The sequence below is a fragment of the Cnephaeus nilssonii genome, assembly GCF_951640355.1.
Source record: "Cnephaeus nilssonii genome assembly, chromosome: 11".
NCBI classification, from domain to species: Eukaryota; Metazoa; Chordata; class Mammalia; order Chiroptera; family Vespertilionidae; genus Cnephaeus; species Cnephaeus nilssonii.
The window spans coordinates 33,428,086-33,448,685 of NC_137082.1; the positions used below are offsets into that span (position 1 = coordinate 33,428,086).

The following is a 20,600-nucleotide window of genomic DNA, read 5'->3' on the forward strand; positions in this document are numbered from 1 at the left end:
CTTTGAATAGTAAACTGTTCACGTAGTTCATGGTTCAAATAAAAAAGTTAAAGGGTAGCCCGCTGGTGTGGCTCAGTGGTTGAGCATTGACCCATAAACCAGGAGGTCACAGTTCGATTCCCAGTCAGGGCACATGCCCGGATTGCAGGCTTGATCCCCAGTAGCAGGCATGCAGGAGGCAGCCGATCAATGATTTGAAAAAGACATTTTCAAAAGAAAAGGCTTTTAGGCCCATGGGCATGTTGAGCAAGAGCCCCTGGGACAATTCCTTAACCAAAGATGGTCCAAGTAGGTCCAATTGCCAGGCAGAGCTCATGGGCACAGAGCTGGGCACTGGGGTCAGGGTGATTATTTCTGGGCCTGTGCGGCTCTAACCAGGTTCTGGGGGACCCCAGGACATGTGGGATGCAGGTGGGCAGAGCCAGGGCCCAGTCTGGGCATAATCTTGCCCTTCAGCCCTGCCTGAGATCCCCTCTTCTTCCAGGCCCCTCCCTGATCCTGTTCAAGCCAAGGCATGGGAAAAGGCTGCTGCCCCGTGCCCCGGGGCCCCAGGTGCCCCCTCCTTTTTCTCTTCTGCTTGTTCCAACACCACTCCCCCCCACCCCCCCGTCGGTCCGTGGGAAGAATGCTGTGTCCTCTGAATGGGGGCCAAGAGTGACAGGTGGTGGCAGTCCGAGCTGCATGGCCCCTGGTGTAAGAGATCCTCTCCTCCGTCCCCGCCTCCCCTGCCTGCACCCTGCCTCCGCCTCTGCCCACCCGGCCCAGTCCCTTACAACTGCCCCCGGACGGCTCCTGGGCAGCCGCGGCAATACAGACGGCCACCAGGTTGCCCCTCTCTGCTCCAGGTACCTCTCTCCCCTCAGTCAGCTGGCCCTGGCCTCTCGGCCTGACAAGAGGAGGACTCCGACAGCCTGACACACCCCATGCTTCTCTCTGCAGCTAGAAAGACTTGAGTTAGACAAGCGGAAGCGTACGCCTTCCTACCTCATGGCGACAGAAAACGGAGCAGTGGAGCTGGGAATCCAGAGCTCATCAACAGGTGCCAAGCTGGGGCAGGAGGCGGAGGGAGGAGCTTGGGAAGGGGTGTTTGAATCCAGGTCTGGGCCAGTTCCTCAGTGGTAGTTCTGTGCCCAAGACCTCTTTGTGTGGTGCATGGGGGACTCAGAAATCCGAATTCTCTCTGGGTAGGACTGGGCGGGTCAAGAGCTTACATGAATTCCTCCCCAGAGAAACTAGAAAAATGTGAAGCTTTCATGGACGGCACTAAATACAGGGCAAGGAGTGACGGGATGTCCGGGCCCAGCAGAGGACCAGGAGCCCTCCATACAGGACTCTGAGATCCCAGCAGCCCACCTCTAGAGCCCGTCAAGGGGCCCCAGAGGCTCAGTGGGACAAGCATTTGCAAATCTTTGCTTAGTGGGGACCTGGGCCCAGAGCTGGTCTCTGGTGAGCCTGGCTGGGGAGAGAGGGGAAGGGGGGTGAATCCTGACTGACGTCTCACCTCCTCTACAGACAATGCACCTAAAGGTGCAGCAGGCGAAGGACCCCCAGCTACAGAGAAAGAACTTGTCCCCCCAGACCCAAAGAAAGACCCTGGTCCCCAAGAACCAAAGAAAGAAACTGCCCCCCCAGACCCAAAGAAAGACCCTGGTCCCCAAGAACCAAAGAAAGAAACTGTCCCCCCAGACCCAAAGATGAAACCTTCCCCCCCAGACCCAAAGAAAGAACCTGCCCCCCCAGACCCAAAGAAAGAACCTGCTCCCCCAGACCCAAAGATGAAACCTTCCCCCCCAGACCCAAAGAAAGAAGAACCTGCCCCCCCAGAACCAAAGAAGGAACCCGGCTCCCCAGAACCAAAGATGAAACCTTCCCCCCCAGACCCAAAGAAAGACCCTGGTCCCCAAGAACCAAAGAAAGAAACTGCCCCCCCAGATCCAGAGATGAAACCTGCCCCCCCAGACCCAAAGAAAGGAGAATCTGGTCCCCCCGATCCAAAGAAAGAACCTGCCCCCCCAGATCCAAAGATGAAACCTGCCCCCCCACACCCAAAGAAAGGAGAATCTGGCCCCCCCGATCCAAAGAAAGAATCTGGTCCCCCGGACCCAAAGAAAGAACCTGCCCCCCCAGATCCAAAGAAAGAACCTGCCCCCCCAGATTCAAAGAAGGAACCTGTCCCCCCAGATCCAAAGAAGGAAACTGCCTCCCCAGACTCAAAGAAAGAATCTGGCCCCCCAGATCCAAAGAAGGAACCTGCCCCCCTAGCCTCAAAGAAAGAAGAACCTGCCCCCGCAAACCCAAAGAAAGAACCTGCCCCCCCAGATCCAAAGAAAGAACCTGCCCCTCCAGATTCAAAGAAGGAACCTGTCCCCCCAGATCCAAAGAAGGAAACTGCCTCCCCAGACTCAAAGAAAGAATCTGGCTCCCCAGATCCAAAGAAAGAACCTGCCCCCCCAGATCCAAAGAAAGAATCTGGCCCCCCAGATCCAAAGAAAGAATCTGGCCCCCCAGATCCAAAGAAAGAATCTGGCCCCCCAGACTCAAAGAAGGAACCTGCCCCCCCAGATCCAAAGAAAGAATCTGGCCCCCCAGATCCAAAGAAGGAACCTGCCCCCCCAGATCCAAAGAAAGAATCTGGCCCCCCAGATCCAAAGAAGGAACCTGCCCCCCCAGATCCAAAGAAAGAATCTGGCCCCCCAGATCCAAAGAAGGAACCTGCCCCCCTAGCCTCAAAGAAAGAAGAACCTGCCCCCGCAAACCCAAAGAAAGAACCTGGCCCCCCAGACCCAAAGAAAGGATCCGGTCCCCCCACCATGAAGAAAGGTGCCCCAGAGAAAGGGAAAGGTGGCCTGGCCCAGCCCTCAACTACCAGCCAGGGCCCCGAGGGAGAAGGCGACGTGGGCAGTGTTGGGCAGCCAGCAGCCCTGCCGCAGCAGACCCAGACGGCTGAGGCCAGTGTCAAGAAGCCCAGCGACGACGATAACCAGGAGGCCTCGGGCAGCCAGGATCCTGGAGCGTCCAAGGAGCGAAAGAAGGCCACAGAGAGCCAAGCAGCGGCCAGGAGGGGCTCACCAGCCTTTCTGCATTGCCCCAGCTGCCCTGCTGCCATCTCCAGGTGAGTGCCCTGCCTGGGGTCAGGGAAGGGACTCTGTCCCAGGGTCGGGCTGAGCTCCTCTGTCCTGGGAATCAGTGCTGGGTTGGGCAGTCCTGATGTGCAGCTCCCTCTGGCCTGGGCATTGGCTACGCCTTCTCGTCCCCGTGCATAAAGCAGGAATTTCACAGAAGCCCAGCACGTCAGGCAGGAGAGGGCCTCAGAGACCGCTCAGGTGGAACTCCTCTTCTCTAGGCACCCGAAGTCCAGAGTTCCCCATATTCTGTGCACTTGGGTCTAGCCGAGGGTGGAGCCGAGCTATCAGGAGGAAAGGAAAACCCCTCTTGTTAATATAATTATCAGTATAACATGGAAAGATGATTCATAGCAGATTGGTAGATCCTTCCTAACACTTTCATAACTTACTAATACTTTTCATAAGAAAGCATCAGTCTTATGATGCAATCAATTACACTTACCTGAGTGCTAATCAGATTAACCAGGTCATTAATGATATGTTGTAAACCACAATAATAACACCCTATCAACTTAAATTTTATATTAATATCAATCACATTGCTACTGTTTTTATGAATCAAAAGCTATTTACCTCCCTAATTATATCCATATAATGACTGATCATATCAATAATCCTATTAATGGTTAGTTATTATCTATTAGTGTATTAATAGTCAAGATAATGACCACAGTCATTTGTGATAATATTAACATCCCTTGATTTTGCAAAAAGTGGCTTTGGATACATTGCCCCGTGCACTTGGGGTTGGGGGGCAGGGTTACATCGGCTCCAGAGAGCAGATGAGGCTTTGGAAGCAAGAAGACCGGCCGGAGGCCACAGCGAGGCTGTGGCTGCTAAGGGCACCACCTCTGTGTTCTCACCTTCTAGCCCAGAGAAGCCGCTGGCTGAGAAGCCCCCAAATGAGGCATCGGAGCTCATCTTTGAAGGGGTGCCCGTGACCCCCAGCCCCCCAGATCCCGTGCCAGCCAAAGCAGCAGAAGGAGGGGAAAACATCCCGCGAGGCAGCCAGCAGGAAGCAGGAGAGAAGGCTCCAGGCCAGGCTGAGGTGGAAGGGGACACCTCGAGGGGGATCGAGTTCCAGGCTGTGCCCCCGGAGAGATGGGAGGTGGGGCAGCCCCTCTGTCTCACAGCCAGGGAGGAGGACTGCTTCCAGATCTTGGGTAGGCCAGGGGCAGGGGTGGGCTTGAGGCTGCCTGGGGGCTCAAGGGAAAAGGGGAGGGGGATCCCCAAGTCTCCCCACTTGAGAGGACTGAATTGCTCTGAGCCATGTCTCACCCAGGCTGATTCATCTAAGGGCCACACAACTCCAGGCCGTATGAGTGTCTGACCCTTTTGATAGATGGGGAAATGGAGGCTCGGCAAAAGGAAATGGGACGAGTGCCCCCAAATCCACAGCTAGGAGAGGGCTTGCACCTCTCGGGGCGTCCTCACGCCAGAGCTCAGTTTTGGCTTTCTTTTACTTTGGCTGACATGGGGCTTTGAAAAATGCCAGGCAGGTTATTGGAGCCAACCCCACTCTCTGGGCGGGGGAAGGGGAAGTCAGTCTGCAGAAGGACTAAAACGCCGGACTTGGGTACTTGAACTACTTGGTGGACGGGGTGGGGCGGGCTTGTGAGCGGAGCACAGGTGTCTGTGTGGAGGCAGTGGCCAAGGAAGTTGGCACGTGCGAGGGGGCAGGACCGCGGCGTGGCCTGAACTGGTGACCAGACCAGGAGCCGTGGTTTACCCAGCGGGCAGCAGGGAGCCACTGAGCATGCGTGAGCTTGGCCAGAGGGTGGCCAGGCTTGGGCCAGGGTACGGCGGGGCTGGGGGTGGGGTGAGATGGGGTCAGGAGAGCCCAGAGTGTCCTGACACCCTCCCCCCCACCCCCGGGCCGAGGTGCCCTGGGAGACTGGCCAGCCTGCCCAGTGAGCGGCTCAGTGCCACCCAGACAGGGTGGGCGGGCCTGGCGGCTGGGCGGCAGCCAGGAGCCCCGCCTCCTCCTGAGAAGCGGCAGAGACCTCCGCCCCGCCCCGCCCAGGGATCACATCCTCAGGGTGACGGGGCCTGAACCACCTCCAAGGGCCGTTTGATTTATCCCCGGCCCGGCTCCCTGCCGCCTCTTGCTATTTATAAAGAGGTTTCCATTCCCCATGATTCAGCCTGTCCACCGCCAGCGCCCCTGTTCACCGTGGTGGTCACTAGGTGGCAGCCTCTCCCTACCAAACTACGTCCCTGCCTCCACTCCCCCTCCGCCCCCCCCCCCCCCCCCATCCACCCACCCTCCCCACCCCGGGCCAAGCACAGGTTAGACACCCATTCCGCTGGCCTGGCCGGCCTGTGGTGTTATTTGAGGGGATGGTAGGCAGATCCCATCACTTTTTCTTCCATGGAAATGCCGCTGGCTTGGGATGCAGGTAGCTGGGGAGGATCCCAGTAGTCTAATGGGCCATCCCCATTGTGTTGGTGGTGGTGGTGGTGGTGGTGGTGGGGGGGGGGGGGGTAGGTGAGCCTCCCTCTGTCAGAGGCAGAGGCCTCCCAAGGCCATTTTGTATGGTGGTGGCAGAGCTGAAATTGGAAACTGAGTCCTCTAGCCCTTGTCCCGGAGCCAGCTGCCCCCCAGGTATGGGCCCAGGCCAGGCAGGGGTGGGGTGGGGGTGAGGGGTGGGGGGGGGTGGCGTAGGGGGTGGGGGGAGTGCTAGGTGGATCCTCAGCAGCTCCTGGCACTGACTGTGATGGCTCTGCTCTGCCTCCAGACGATTGCCCGCCACCCCCGGCCCCCTTCCCCCACCGCATTGTGGAGCTGAGGTCCGGGAATGTCAGCAGTCAATTCAGCATGAACTCCAAGGAGACACTGGGCGGGTAAGAGCTGGGCCCCTGGGCCCCTGAAGAGCATCGAAGCCCCTGAAGCTTTACATCTTCCCTGTGCAAGGCCCAGCCAACGAACACATGGCTTCTAGTGGTGCCGCCTGTCATGTGCAAGCTGCCACGTGGCTGATGCCTAATCATGTCACAGTCATTCACACAGACACATCACCGGCCATTCAGTATTTCCTATAGGAGCGCACATATTTTCCTGTCTGTCTCAGTGGATTCCTGCTTTGTAAAAAGCCCTGGAGGTTTCCTCCCTGGGGCCCAGAGCTCCAGGTTGTCACATCAGGGACCACTCTTCGGATCAGCCCGCCCTTCCTGTGCCCACGGTTTGTGTGGTTCGGCCATTGTCCCAGAAGTAGAGCTTCAGGAAGGAGTGAGGGCTGGCTGGGACGAGTGCCCCCCTCTCATGGTGGGGATCCAGATGGGCCCAGAGCACAGGCCCCCTCAGCCCTTGCCCCCTCACCCCCTCACCCCCAGCCTCGTCTCTCTCCAGCGGCAAGTTTGGAGCCGTCTGCACCTGTACAGAGAAAGCCACCGGCCTCAAGTTGGCAGCCAAGGTCATCAAGAAACAGACACCCAAAGACAAGGTAGTGGGGTGGGGGCGTGGCTATGGGAGAGAGGGGATCTTTGGAGTGTGGGGGCCTCTCACCTTCCTCTACCCATGTGTCTGTCCAGATGGACAGATGGACAGCCCTACACTGGGGCCTGATGCCCCTAAATGTAAACCAGACACCTCAGTTAGTGAACGCATCCCGGGACTTCCCCTTCTAGGCACAGGGTATTCATGCCCTCTGTTTCGTTCAATTCAACAAACACTGAAAAGTGCAGGCTCTGGGCCAGCTCTGTGCTGGGCACTGGGCGTCTGGAAGTGAAGTGACTGTGGTCCCTGCCCTCAGGCAGCACCAAAGTGAACAGGCCTGGTCTAGAGTTCTGCCTCCAGCACCCAGCCCAGGCCTGGCTCAGGGGAGGCCGAGAGCAGGGCTTGTTGTGGAAGGAAGGAAGGAAGGAAGGAAGGAAGGAAGGAAGGAGGGAGGGAGGGAGGGAGGGAGGGAGGGAGGGAGGGAGGGAGGGAAGGAAGGAAGGAAGGGAGGAAGGAAGGAAAGGAAGGAAGGAAGGAAGGAAGGAAGGAAGGAAGGAAGGAAGGAAGGAAGGAAGGGAAGGGAGGGAGGGAGGGAGGGAGGGAGGGAGGAAGGGAGGAAGGAAGGAAGGGAGGGAGGGAGGGAGGGAGGGAGGAAGGGGAAATAAGTGAGGAAGGAACAAGGAAGGAGGGAGGGCAGGCAGAGGCTCGCATGGAGCGAGGGAGTCTCCTGGTGTAGTGAGAGCTGTAACCGGGAAAGCTAGGGCAGGGCGGCAGTGAGGAGAGGGCAGAGGAGGCTCCTGTTTCAGCCTGTGGGTCAGGGAACCTTCCTGGACTGCTGTCATGAAGACTATGAAGAAGGAGGGACTGTGGGAGGTGAGGGCTGAGTGCTGGAAATAGCAGGGAATGCTGGGACCCTTGAGTTGAGGCAGAGGGAGCGGAGAAGTGAGCTTATGGCCATTCCAGGCAGAGACCACGCACGTGCAGGGCCTGGAGCCCAGAGAGAGCATGAGGAGCTGCTCCGAGTGCCGGAGCCTGAGCACACGTGGGAGGCACGTATTTTCCATGTGACTCTGTCTTTCTCTGCCTCTTCCACTTGACAGGGCCTGGATCCATGTTATTGACTGCTGGGTCCCCAGGCCTCTATCATGGGCCTGGCTCAGTGTAGATGCTCAATCCATGTGTGCTGCATACATTCACTGGAGGCAGCTATTGGTTAATTAATCACCAAGCACTTTTTGGTGTGCCATTCAATGTGCAGAGGAAATGGCAGTGAACTAAAAGAGTCCCTGCCCTTATGGGTTGACATGCTAGAGAAGAGAAACAGACAACTAAAAAGCAAAATGCAACATTAAGCCTGGTGCCAGGAACTGAGAAGTGCTAGGAAGAAAAATAAAGGCAGGTAAGAAACAGGGAGTGTGGAGCTGTGAGGGGATGTGCAGATAGAGGGGGGCGAGGCTAGGCCTCTCTGAGGAATGTATGTAAGGTGAGATATGAATGGAGGCATGGAATGAGAGAGATGAAGTGATTCAGGGAGTGATACAATGTCCTGGGGACGGTGGGGGGTGGAGTGAGAAAGTCCAGGGAGAAAGTCCATTTCTACTGGTGGCATTTGCCAATTTCCGTGGTGTAAATATTTCTACCATAACTGATTTCAAACGACCAATGTGACAACTGGCTTGCAAACTTTCTCAAAGTGACAAATAATGGTGGCGCAGGCTAGGAAGGCAGTGGTGGAGGAGGTGAGAAATCATTGGATTTGTCATCTGGTTTGAAGGTAGAGTCAGAAGATTGGCTAATGGGTTGGAAATGGGGTGTGCGGAAGCAAGATTAAGAGAAGAATCTGGGATTGCTCCTAACCTGTAGTCCTGCACACCTGGGTGAGGAGCGATGTCCTGTTGCTAATGGACAAGCTCAACTGTGGGGAAGGGGTGGTAACGAGGGTTTAATTTTGGACTTGACAGAGTTGCGATGCCTCTGGACATCCGAGGGAAATGACAGCTGGGCAGTTGGCGATATGGGTGTGTTGGGTTCAAGGGAGCGCTCAGAGGTGGAGAGATAGATGCATTTGGAGATTGATCACATTCGGGTGGAATTATCTAGTCATGGGGCTTGAGGAGAATGCCAAGGAGAGAGGGGAGAGCTGAGCGGGGAGGTCCGGGCCCTTGGATTCCCAGGATTCTGCCAGGAGGAGAGGAAGAACTGCAAAGGAACGGTGTCCCAGCAGGAAGGACTGGGGGTGGTGAGGACACAGGCTTGGGGGTGGGCAAGGAGGCCAGCGAGGAGGAGGCTGGGCAGTGGTCCAGGCCAGGTTCCCGTCAGGGTGCAGGTCTGGAGGGTGGAGGGCAGGGAGTGATGACACTTGGATGGTCCCCCGACTTCCCTGGTCCCCAGGAAATGGTGATGCTTGAGATCGAGGTTATGAACCAGCTCAACCACCGCAATCTGATCCAGCTCTACGCAGCCATCGAGACCCCACATGACATCATCCTGTTCTTGGAGTAGTGAGTGCCAGCAGTGGGGGAGGGGCCGGGGAGGCGGGGGTGCCGCGGGCCCAGGAGCAGCCTGTAGAGGGGTCTGTGCACGCAGCATCGAGGGCGGCGAGCTCTTCGAGAGGATCGTGGACGAGGACTACCAGCTGACCGAGGTGGACACCATGGTGTTTGTCCGGCAGATCTGCGACGGGATCCTCTTCATGCATGAGATGCAGGTTCTGCACCTGGACCTCAAGGTACTGGGGCTGGGTCTCCTGGGAGGGTCAGGAGCAGCATCTGACCACTTCAAATCAGTGTTGCAACCAGCCATCCCTCCATCCTCCCACCCCTTCTTCTCTCCCTCCATCCATCCTCCCACCTGTAGACCCAAAAAGGGTTTACCGAGCACTTCCTAAATACCAGAAATAAAGAATGAGACAGAAAACAGAGCAGAAGACTTGGTCCTAGCTCTTAGGAGCTTCCGGTCTAATACTAGATACTCGTTGAAAGTGTCTTTTGCAGCCCTGTGACCCCCAAGCGCAGTGCCTCCCACAAAGAACTTACTAATTAGTGTTGCAAAAGCATTTACTTCTGTGCTGGGCCCTGAAAGACACTGCAGGTGTTTGTCTCTTTAGTCAACAAATATTTGTTGAGGGCCTACTCCATGCCAGACAGTGTTCCAGCAGCAGGTGCAGACCCGGGGGTGAACTAAACAGATACAAATGCCTGCCCCTATGAAGCTGACGTACTAGGAGGGGAGTCAGAAAAACAAGTCCGTCAGTATAGTGTCAGTGCAGCAATACACACAGAGTAGGCGCTAACAAAAAATGCTTAATGAAAGGATATGTATATCCCTCTTCCGACCTCGCTCAGTCCTGGTACATAGCAGGTTAGGGGAAGCGATAGATTTCATGATCCACTGGCAGTGCCCTTGGGTTATATGAAGACCCAGAGTGGGAGGGACTAGCCTTGAAGTAACTTCACTCACAAAGGATTCTGGGAGCCATGGCTGAGCACCTATGGGTCTTAGGTCGATACTGAGGGTGGGGAGCAAAGGGGCCGAGAGAAGACCGAAAGCACGCTGTCTGCCCAGCCCCGACCCTGCAGCGCGCACGATGGGTCTTTGCTGGCTGGCAGCAGGCAGAATGATATCGAAAGACCAGCGTTGGAGTCAGGCGGTCCTGCCAGCAAGCCCTGGCACTGTCACGTACTTGTTGGGTGACTGTAGCCAAGTCACTTCTGGGTCTGAGCCTCAGTTTTCTCAGCTGTGAAATGGGCACGGGAAGTGACAGTCTCCGCCTCACAGCGCTGTTGGAAAGATTGAGGAGCTAATCGCGGAAAGTGACGGGTACAGGGCCTGACATTTGTAGGTGTTGGCGTCATCCCTAACTGGGGAGACAAGAGTAGCACCTCTTAGAGCATGCCGGGAGCAGCGTGAAGCCCCTCCGTACCCAAGAGGCTTCCTCTGAGAGCCCTGAGCTAGTATTTTCTTTCTCTGGTCTCCGGAGCTCCTCGTACCTGGTGCTGACCCTGAACTAGCCCCTCACCAGGGCACAGAATTGCTGCATCCCCAGAACTGCTAGAACACTGTTCCCTCCTGGCCTGAGATGAGGGAAAATGCCGTCTGCACCCGCCCAGAAGCCTGGTGCTGGGAGGCCTCATCCAAATCCCTCTCAGGGGCTCAGGCTCCACATCTGTGCCTGGAGCAGGCGGGTCTGGGGGCTCGGATGGGCTGCTAACTCTGGCAGCCTGGGCCTCTGGCTGGACCTGGGACTTGGGTGGACTTGAATGGGGAGGGAGGTGAGCCGGGCCAGAGGCCAATCCGGGCCACCCCTTCTCCTCAGCCAGAGAACATCCTGTGTGTCAACAACACCGGCCATTTGGTGAAGATCATTGACTTCGGCCTGGCACGGAGGTACCACCTCGGGGGGAGGCCAGGGCCAGCCTGTGAGGAGGGCAGAGGGCAAGGGAGAGGCAGTGGGCTGTGCTCTGAGCGTTTGGTCTCACCCCCAGGTATAACCCCAACGAGAAGCTGAAGGTGAATTTTGGGACCCCAGAGTTCCTGTCTCCTGAGGTGGTGAATTACGACCAAATCTCCGACAAGACAGACATGTGGAGTATGGGGGTCATCACCTACATGCTGTGAGCCCCAAGGGAGCATGGTGTTCCTGGGGTTGGGCGCCTGGTGGGCAGCTGAGGCCAAGACTGGCCTTGGGGTCCAGGTGAGGTGGTCTCACCTCACTCATTCACTCCGTCAGGGTTTTGCTGGGTGTTGGGAGTGTCAGGGAGAACCAGGAAAGGGGAACTTGGTACCCATTTTACAAATGGAGAAACCAAGGCCCCTAAAGGCATAGCATCCCGGCCCAGGGCTCTGGGCAGCAGATCTCTGATGACCCCGGGTGGGGGCACGGGTGGTGGACATTTTTGTGCACTCACCATTCCTCTCCTTCACTGTAACCCTGGGAAGCTGGGATGATTATGCCCATTTTACAGATGAGAAGAGTGAGGCTCAGAGAGGGGAAGTGACTTGCCCAAGGTCACCCAGCCAGATTCAAACTCAGGTCTGTCCCACGTGAGAGGCTGGGGGTCTTTTCAGCATCTGGTGCTGCCTCCTAGGATCTGTCCCCATCCCCCAAACCCTCCAAGGTGCCTTAGCATCTCCAATCTCACCTCGCTGCCCTCTACCATCCCCTCCCTCCAGGCTGAGCGGCCTCTCCCCCTTCCTGGGAGATGATGACACAGAGACCCTAAACAATGTCCTAGCTGCCAACTGGTACTTTGACGAGGAGACCTTCGAGGCTGTGTCAGATGAGGCCAAAGACTTTGTCTCCCACCTCATCGTCAAGGACCAGGGGTGAGGCTCACCACAGGACACGAACCCCCCTGTGCGAGCCCAGTGCGTGTGTGCGCAGGCTGGGTGGGACCTGGTTGGAAGGCCGGCTGGCTCCAGTGCCTGTGGGCATGCCACCCACCCTCTGCACGCTGCACCCTCCCCACAGGGCCCGCATGAGCGCTGCCCAGTGCCTCGCCCACCCCTGGCTCAACAACCTGGCAGAGAAAGCCAAGCGCTGTAATCGACGCCTCAAGTCCCAGATCTTGCTTAAGAAATACCTCATGAAGAGACGCTGGAAGGTACCACGGGGCTGGGGGTGGCTGAAGGGAAGGGCGGCAGGGCGGGACGCGCTCCTGGCACCAGGTTCGGGCCCCACCGGTCCTGCCTTGGCAGGTTCCATCCACCGGGCTGGCCCTGTCTGGAAAACAGGGTTGGCTTTTCTCTTTGTCCTGGGCTGGCTCCTGACCTCCCACCCACCCCCTCCACCCTGAGGAGGGGCGTCCGCCTGGGGCTCAGGGTCAGGAAAAGGTCTCTGACCTCATCACAGGCTTCCTTCCTTCATTTCTCAAATATTGGTTGAGCCTCTACTACCTCTAGGCACTGGGGATACACCGGTGGGTAAGACACAAGGATTTCAGTCTTAGTGGACTTACTTTTGGTGGTGGAGGTGGTGGTGGTGGTGGGTGTTGGGAGGTATGAAAAGGTTAAGGAAGGGCTCTAGAAGAACAAGGCTGGTCAGGAGTGCCAGAGGAGAGGTCGCACTGCTAAAGAGGTGCTCAGGGAGGACTCACTGAGAGGGACAATGTGAACAAAGACCCGAAGGGGGTGAGGGGTGAGCGGTCCCAGAGGAAGAGTGTCCCAGGCAGAGGGAACAGCCAGTGCAAAGGCCCTGAGGGAGAAGCATGGTTGGCAAGTGTGAGGAGCAGGTAGGAAACCGGTACTGATGGAGACCCAAAGGGGTGGGGGAGATGAGCGCAGAGAGGGGCGGGAGGCAGGGTGTCGGGGGACTCACTGGCCATGGCGAGGGGTTTGTCTTTTGCTTGGAGCACCTTGACAGAGCACTAGTCTGGCTGACAAATCTGTGGAAGGAAGGAATCCTGGAGGGTGCTGTCGTGGCGCCTCCTGTGGCCATTTTGAGCACTGCACCCTCCCTGGCATCTGGCCCTCCTGCAATAAAGGGGACTTGAGGAGACACTCAGCTGCCCTGATGCTGACTGGGACCCCTCTCCACCACCCCCCAGAAAAACTTCATTGCTGTCAGCGCTGCCAATCGCTTCAAGAAGATCAGCAGCTCAGGGGCACTGATGGCTCTGGGGGTCTGAGCCCCAGAAGCGGCCGAGGCCTGGATGCGGCTGCACGGTGGCCAGGGCTGAGGCCTCACAGCCCAGAAGGCCAGAGCAGATGGCCAGACCCCAGGGTGGGCAGGCCAGGACAAGGCTGCGCCAGGCTGGGAGGCTCGGGGCTCCCCACGCCCCCACACAGTGACCGCTTCCCCGATGAGAGCTGCCTCGGATGTGGCCGGAATCCGTCCCGCTAACGCCTCCCCAGACAGGCTCCGGCCCCTCAGCCACCGCCCAGATGCCACAGGCCCCTTGTTCCCTCCCCGGCTCCCCCTGTGGAACTGTTGGCCTGGTGACCCTGCTTGGCCCCACCCGGGCACCCCCGGCCTGAGCTTGCGCTCAGCTGAAGTGGGCGGGCTGGGGTCCCAGGGTGTGGGGCTCCTGCAGTTGTGGACGGGAGGCTCTTGGTGGGGCAGGAAGGCAACAAAGTCCATTCCTGAGGCCCAGCTGCCGGGAGACAGAGCAGGCTTTGTGAAGGAGGCTCCTCACGCCCCGCCTGCCTCCCTACACCCAACCGATAAGGCCTAGCACACACCATCTGGCCAGCTCCAGCTCCCACCCACCTTCCTTGCCGACCACCAACACACAGGAACTCCGCGTGAGAGAGAGGACGCCCAGCCCAGGCCTGGCGGAGGGGGCAGGGAGCGGCCTGGGGGACACGGAAGACCACCCCCGAACTTGCCTGAGGGCCTCGCTGGCTCAACCCAGCCACTGTGGGCGCCCATCCCTGCCACGTGGGCTTCAGATGATGGAGTCAGCAGGCCCCGGAGGAGTGCAAAGGCCGTGGGCAGCCCCCAACCTGCTCTCAGCTTGTGCCTTGTAAATAAATGTACAGGTTGGATGTGGCCTCATCTCTCTGCATTCATTTAGATGAAGTCACAGGCGGCTCCCATTCATTGATTGCTGCACGCCAGCCAGTGAGCCATGTGTTGGTTCCCAGTGTAATCGTCACCGGTGCAGCCTCAGGAGCCACACTGCCCAGGGCATGATCAGGGCAGGTGGCTTCCCTACACTGTGCCTCAGTTTCCTCATCTGTGAGAGGGAAGTCACAGCACCAGCTAACACTTATGGGGTGATTACTGTGTACCGGGCTCTGTCTAAGCACGTGTATGTATATTAACTCATTTACTCTTCTCAGAAAGGTTAGGTGGTAGATATTATTATTATTATTATTCCTATTACCGAGGGGGAAACTGAGGCTCATAGAGGGGAGGAAACGTGAAGAGTACTCAACAAGTCAGAAGCTGGGGCTTGAAATGAACTCTCCATCTCCTAGAGCAGGGTTCTGCTCTGAGCCCGCCCTGCTTCTCACCAGAGCAAGGCGTCAGCAGAGAGCAGAGTCTCCGCTGGGCCTGCAGGGAGGGGGGACTCCCAGGAGGCCCCGGGAGAGAGCTGTTCTCTGCTGGACCCACCACAGGCCTGCAGTGCAGAGGAGGGGGCCCCATCTGCTGGGGGCGGGGTGACAGGAGAGCTTAACCCTAAGAGGGTGCAGCCTTTCTGGTTGTGAGGAAGGACATTGGTCAGAAGGGGGACTGACCTCAGCAGGGCAGCTGGTCCACCTGCTGGAGGCGTAGCTCTGGGTCCCAGCAGGAACGGCAGTGAGCGCAGTTCACATACACGGCGCACCTTCTGGGTGCGGGCCTGGCCCAGCTCTGCTCATGATCGCATCCACTGCTCACGGTGACCCTGCGAGGCGGGCGTTGTGTTGTGTCTACTTCTCAGATGGGAAAGCCAAGCCTCATGGAGGATAAGCCACTTGCTCAGGCTCATATAGTGGTCAGTGGCAGAGCCAGGATTTGTACCCAATCCAGGCCCAGAGCCCATGCTCTTAACTGCTGCGCTGCCTGCCTCCTGGGAAGCTTGGACTTGCCCACAGACCGAGACCACGACAGTTCACCCCCTCCCTCCCCTGCCTCTGTGATGAACACTGGTCCCCTGCCTCTGGGCCTTGGCCAAGCCCACAGTGACCACCCCATGGCAGGCTCCTCACCGCCACCCCTGCCCTCTTCCAGCAGGTGGGTGCAGAGTCCTGCTGCAGCAGGTGCCACACGGAGTGGGTGACTCTGGGGTCTGGGCCTGGTGGGGTGTTTAGTCAGGGCTTGGAGGGGCTTGGGAGCCTAGCTTGGGCTCTTGGTGGGAAATGAGTTTCAGGGCCAGGCCCCCATGGCCGAGGATCCCTGCTGCCTGCCCACCTGCCATCTGCCAGCTGGGCTGGGCCTGTGGTTTCCTCTGAGTTCTCAGCCTCGCTGGCCCCCACCCAGGCTGAGCTCTGGCCACACAGCGTGATGATGAGGGATGAGTCACTGCTGTGGGTTGGCGGGGAGGAGGAATGAGGTCCAGTGACAGCAGAGATTTAGGGCCTGGGTCCAGCTGTGGAAACCGAGGCCAGAACGAAGAAGGCCGCTCAGCAGAGACGGCAACAGCTGGACCTAGAACCCGGGACCCCTGGCTCCCAGCACAAGCCTCACTCCCCTCCTTCCTAATATGAAACCCTCAGCTCTGCTCTCCTCTGCCATTCCTAGGGCCATGGTGATAATCAAGATATGGGACTGGGTGTTCATTCACCGTATTTCACAGGTTCAGAGAGGGAAAGTGACTGGATCAAGGTCACATAGCAAGTGAATATATCCGGGGCAAGAAGCCCACCCAGACCCAGGGAACAGGCTGATCTCTGCCTCTGTCCCCATCCCTTCCCAGGAGCACATCTTAGAAAGCTCTTTTTGATTCATTAGGTACCTCCTTTGGGCCTCCCCTGGTGCCTGGAGGCAGCAATATGGATAGGGAACTGGGGATTCAGAGAGATTTTGCTCCTTCCAAGGAACTCAGAGCACACCTAGGAAAAAGCTGGGGTGGCAGCCCCTAAAATGGGACCGAGTCTCTGCCTCTCTGCAGGCCTGGCCCCGGCACCCGTCACTGGAGCTCCCATCCCAGCAGCCTCGGGGGAGGGGGGAGCAGCTTTCCCCCCTAGGAGCCACCTGATGGAGGGAATGAACCCTCAGCTGGTTTGGGCCTGCCAGCTGGAGCCAGGCCAGGGCCAACGCTTTGGGTCTGCAAGTCCCGAGTGCTAGGCTAGGACTGCCCCCTGCCCCTTGCTTGGTGTGCCCTGCCCGCCATGGAGCCTGGTGTGTGGGCTCCTCCTGCATGGCGCCCAGCACACGGCTGATGCTGTGGCCTCTCCTGCAAGGTGCTCTGTGCCTCATGGGGCCGGAACCACAAGCTTCCTCGGCCCGTGTCCTGGCCCCCTTTGTGGGCTCAGAAGGGTTAACGGCCTCAATGGGACAGCTCCTCCTGGTTGGTCCCAGCCCAGAGAGCGTTCCTCCAAGGCTATTTCCTGCCTCTGGGCCTTGGCCAAGCCCACAGTGACCACCCCATGGGTCTGAGGCTGCATCTGGTTTGGATTACACCAAGGCTGGTGACGCCGCCTTTTCCTGTCTGTGTCCACTGGCCTCAGATTCCACTGGCCACCTTGGACCCAACAGGGCAGCGGAGGGAAAAGATTCGGCCAGTGACAGGGCTGCCTCGAGGGTGTGAAGCAGCCAGGCCGTCCTGAAGGAGGAGCCCACCTGGACCAAGCTGCCACTCGCGCAGCTGCCCACCACCTGTTCCCTCCTTCACTCTCACGGCGTTGTTTATTGAGCACCAGGCACTGTACCAAGTGACTGCACGTATGAGCTCACTCATCCCCACACTGTGAGTGGGTATTTTCACGGCCAGCTTTGCACAGATGAGGAAACTGAGGCACAGGGAGTTGATGGACAAGTCCATGGGTTCCCAGCCAGTAGACAGTGGAGTCAGGATGCAAAGCCGGCAGTCAGACTTCCGACACGTCCAGTCACCTCATGGCTAATTGTGGAGTCCCTGCTCTGGGCCTGGCCTCAGTCTAGAGCCTGGCGACGAATTAGTCGTGGTCCCCAGCCTTGGGGAGTTCACAGCCCCTAGGACCCCAGTGGGCAGGAAGTTGGGGATGACAGTGAAGCGGGAAATGGAAGAAGACACTAACCCCTATTTTCTCCCCAGTGAAAGTGACAGCCAAGCGGAGGGCAAATAGGAGCAGAGGGAAGAGGGCGTTCCAGGCAGAGGGGGTCACGTGTCCAAAGGCTTGGAGCTGAGAGCAAGCTTGTCTGGGAGCAGTTCAGTGAGGCTCTCGCATCTGATGAGGCGGGAGATAAGTCTGGAGAAGTCTGGCAGCCTCGAATGCCAGCCTGGATCGGGGCAGCAGGGAGCCACGGGAGGGTTTTAAGCAAAGGAGGGGTGTGGTCAGATCTGTGGTTCAGAAGGGTCTCTGCAGCCAGGGAGGCCAGTGAGCGGGAGGAGATTGGAGACAGGGAGACCAGACAGGGGCTGAGCCATGTCTGCCTGAGGGGCTGTGAGGAAGTGGGGACAGGAGGCGGGGGACAGATCTCATACACTTCTCGGGAGACAGGCTGGCGGCAGAGACTGGGTGCCGGTCAGACAGACGGTGTTCCAGTCGATTTGTTTGCCTTCTCTGAGCCTCAGAGCCCCACCTGTGAAGTGGGGCGATAGCAGCCAGTAGAAAAGGTACGTGAGATGTGCAGAGCGGCCTGGGCGGCTGACCTCATACTCGTCCCACAGCTACTTCTCCGGCTCCTCTTACGTGCCAGACGCCGTTCTAGGTTCTGGGGACCAGCAGCCCATTGACCAAAGTCTCTGGCCTCGTGAGACTTCGTTCGAGCAGGAGAAGTCTGAAGGGCAGAGATGAAGTTAGAAGGTGTTGGTGGGGTGGGTGGGCATGTGGCCACCAGAGAGGGCTTCTCTGAGGACGTGAAGGGCATGAGGGAGGGAGCCCTGAGGGGTTCCTGCACGGTTGTTCCAGGCAGAAGGAAGAGCAAGTGTGAAGGCTGTTTGGAGTCAGGGGAGGGCAAGAGGAGGCGAAGCCAGGGCACGCGGGCCCCTGAGGACTTGGGCTTTTGCTCTGAGGGGGCCAGGGAGCCCTCTGAGATTCAATCCATGGCAAACGGATGAATGGCTGACCACGACTCCACTTGTCCACTCTGCAGACCTTTATTGAGGGCCTGCTCTGTGCTGGCCACCGGGTTAAGGAAGTGGATACAGTGATTAAGGCAGACCCAACCCCCGCCTCTTGACGCTCACGTTTTAAGGAGAAACACGACCAAAGTGAATACACCAGAAACGCATGCTTCCGCATCGGAGTAGGTGCCAGCGGAGGAACCAGATAGGCTGCAGAGAAAGAAAAGGGTAAATGGTCTCGGGGCGCCCACTCAGATCCAGGGGAGGGGCTTCTCTGAGGAGGGACATTTAACTTGGGCTCTGGGTGGGAGGAGTCCGCCGGTGGGGGGTGAGCATTCCAGGTGGGGGGACAGCGAGTGAAAAAGAGACTCTCCAGGGAACCGGCTGTCTTAACCTGGAGCAGGAGGATTAGACTCTCATTTGTATCCGAGAGACAGGTGCACCCCGAGGACTGTGGTCAGGAGCAGGGCCTGGCCTTTCCAGGGAACACCAGCAGGATTCTGGCTGACGCTGGCCTGTTTTTAGCCTGCAGCGGCTTCCTTCAGCCCTACCAGCTGCCTCTTTGCGTCACCAGCCAATCACCAGTCGGAACAGGGGGCTCGGCACCTCCAGACCTGCTGGGAGGGAAGTTCTGCCTCGGCAAAGAGGCGGGGAGGACTGGGCTGCGGTTACAAGACCTTCAGTGGGGCTGTTTTACGTTCCAACTTTATTCTCGTTGACTGAATGGCGCACATAATGTGCGGGTTTCCCACACACCAGTCCTGGGAATTGGAATCATTGTCCCCATTTAACAGATGAAGAAACTGGAACTCAGGAAGGCGAGTCCACTTGCTCGAGGTCACACAGCCAGGAAGACGAGATGCCAGGAATTAAATCCAAAGCCTTGTCTACATCAGTCTTTCCTCCCTGCCTCCCCCCACCTCCACAGTAGCGTGGCCTTTCCTTGGGGGTAAATCAGTTTAAGGGGCCATGCCCCCAGGGCCCAAATATTTATGTATTGTACTTAACAACTATATTGCAGCTTCCATGTACTAGACTCTATTCTAAGCACTTTGCAAATATTAGCTCATGTAATCCTCACAACAACCCCATGGGGGTAGGTACTGTTAATGTCCACATCCTATATAATAAAACCCTAATATGCAAATCGACCGAATGACGGAATGACCGGTCGCTATGATGCGCACTGACCACCAGGGGCCAGACGCTCAATGCAGGAGCTGCCTCCTAGTGGTCAGTGCGCTCCCACAGGGGGAGCACTGCTCAGCCAGAAGTCGGGTTCACGACTGGTGAGCACAGTGGCGGTGGCGGGAGCCTGTCCCGCCTCCAGGGCAGCGCTAAGGAACAGCAAGCTGAGCGGTAAGGAGCAGTGAGCAGGAAGGCAGTAAGGAGCAAGGGGTCCTGGACTGCGAGAGGGATGTCTGCCTGCCAGCTTAGGCCCGATCTTAAGCTGGCAGTCAGATATCCCCTGAGGGGTCCTGGACTTAGAGAGGGTGCAGGCCTGGCTGAGGGACAACCCCCTCCCCCCCAATGCATGAATTTCATGCACTGGGCCTCTAGTTTTATAGATAAACACAGAAACATACAGAAAGGGAAAGCAACTTGCCCAAGGTCACACAGCTAGGAATTGACAGAGCTCGGATCTGAACCCAGGCAGTTGGGCTCCCAGAGCTCCTGCTCTTCGCTGCTGCACCTACTGCCTCTGGCAGCCTAGCCCTCGGGGAGATGGGAGCCCGTGTGGGGAGGACATGCTTGGCTGAGGCCTGGATTCCTGGGTTCCGTACACTCCCAGCAGGCGGACATGCCAGGCTGGCTGCCATGGCCTCCCCCTTCCTCCTTCCTCATCACTTGGTGGCCTCAGAGCACCCGCCCTCCAAGGGAGAAGGTCTCCCCACCCTGGCCCAGGGGCTGCCTGGGGTGTGGGAAGGAGTGTTGAACTCTGGGCAATGGAATGCCAGAAACCAGGGAAGGAAACGTGGGTGGGAGAGCGGGAGGGGAGATAAGATGTGGAGGGCGGAGGAGCTGCTGAAGGCCCAGCCCTGGGGGTGGGGGTGGCCGCCTTGGGGGCAGGGAGAGCAGAGACCAAAGGACCAGCAGGTGAAGAACTTCCTGACAGTCCTTTGGAGCTGCCAAAGGGGGCGGGGTGCCTCTGAAGTCAGGGGCTCCCTTGTCCTGGCACCCCATGTGGTATGCGCACTGTTTGGTGTAGAGAGGATTCAGAAACTGAGCAGGAGACGCCCTTTCAACTCTGATATTCCAAGAATCTGAGCTGCTGTGATTAAACACTCTGGAACATCCTGAAATACCACTGGTTTTACCGTTTTCAGTTGAGATTTAGCAAGGTGACTCAGTGCCCTTTTCGCCCTTCCCTTCGAGGAGGCGTGGGGGCTGTGACCTCCTCCTGGC

General features: G+C 57.9%; 1 protein-coding gene across 1 annotated transcript; it reads left to right on the forward strand.

The window, feature by feature from the left end:
* The first annotated feature begins 827 nt into the window (after positions 1 to 827).
* On the forward strand, positions 828 to 13,776 carry MYLK2 (myosin light chain kinase 2). The gene is made up of 13 exons (XM_079784605.1): positions 828 to 1,039; positions 1,513 to 1,650; positions 2,821 to 3,112; positions 3,996 to 4,288; positions 5,864 to 5,969; positions 6,475 to 6,568; positions 8,953 to 9,062; positions 9,148 to 9,289; positions 10,877 to 10,947; positions 11,046 to 11,174; positions 11,734 to 11,886; positions 12,032 to 12,164; positions 13,107 to 13,776. The coding sequence occupies exons 1-13, from the start codon at positions 988 to 990 to the stop codon at positions 13,185 to 13,187; spliced, it is 1,794 nt and encodes a 597-aa protein (XP_079640731.1). The 5' UTR covers positions 828 to 987; the 3' UTR covers positions 13,188 to 13,776.
* Positions 13,777 to 20,600: the final 6,824 nt, after the last annotated feature.

Bases quoted from the DNA above. Each gene is read 5' to 3' on its own strand.
- MYLK2 (XM_079784605.1), top strand. From the start codon at position 988: ATGGCGACAGAAAACGGAGCAGTGGAGCTGGGAATCCAGAGCTCATCA. The intron at 3,113-3,995 runs GTGAGTGCCCTG...CTCACCTTCTAG, and splicing joins TGCCCTGCTGCCATCTCCAG to CCCAGAGAAGCCGCTGGCTG. The intron at 6,569-8,952 runs GTAGTGGGGTGG...CCTGGTCCCCAG, and splicing joins AACAGACACCCAAAGACAAG to GAAATGGTGATGCTTGAGAT.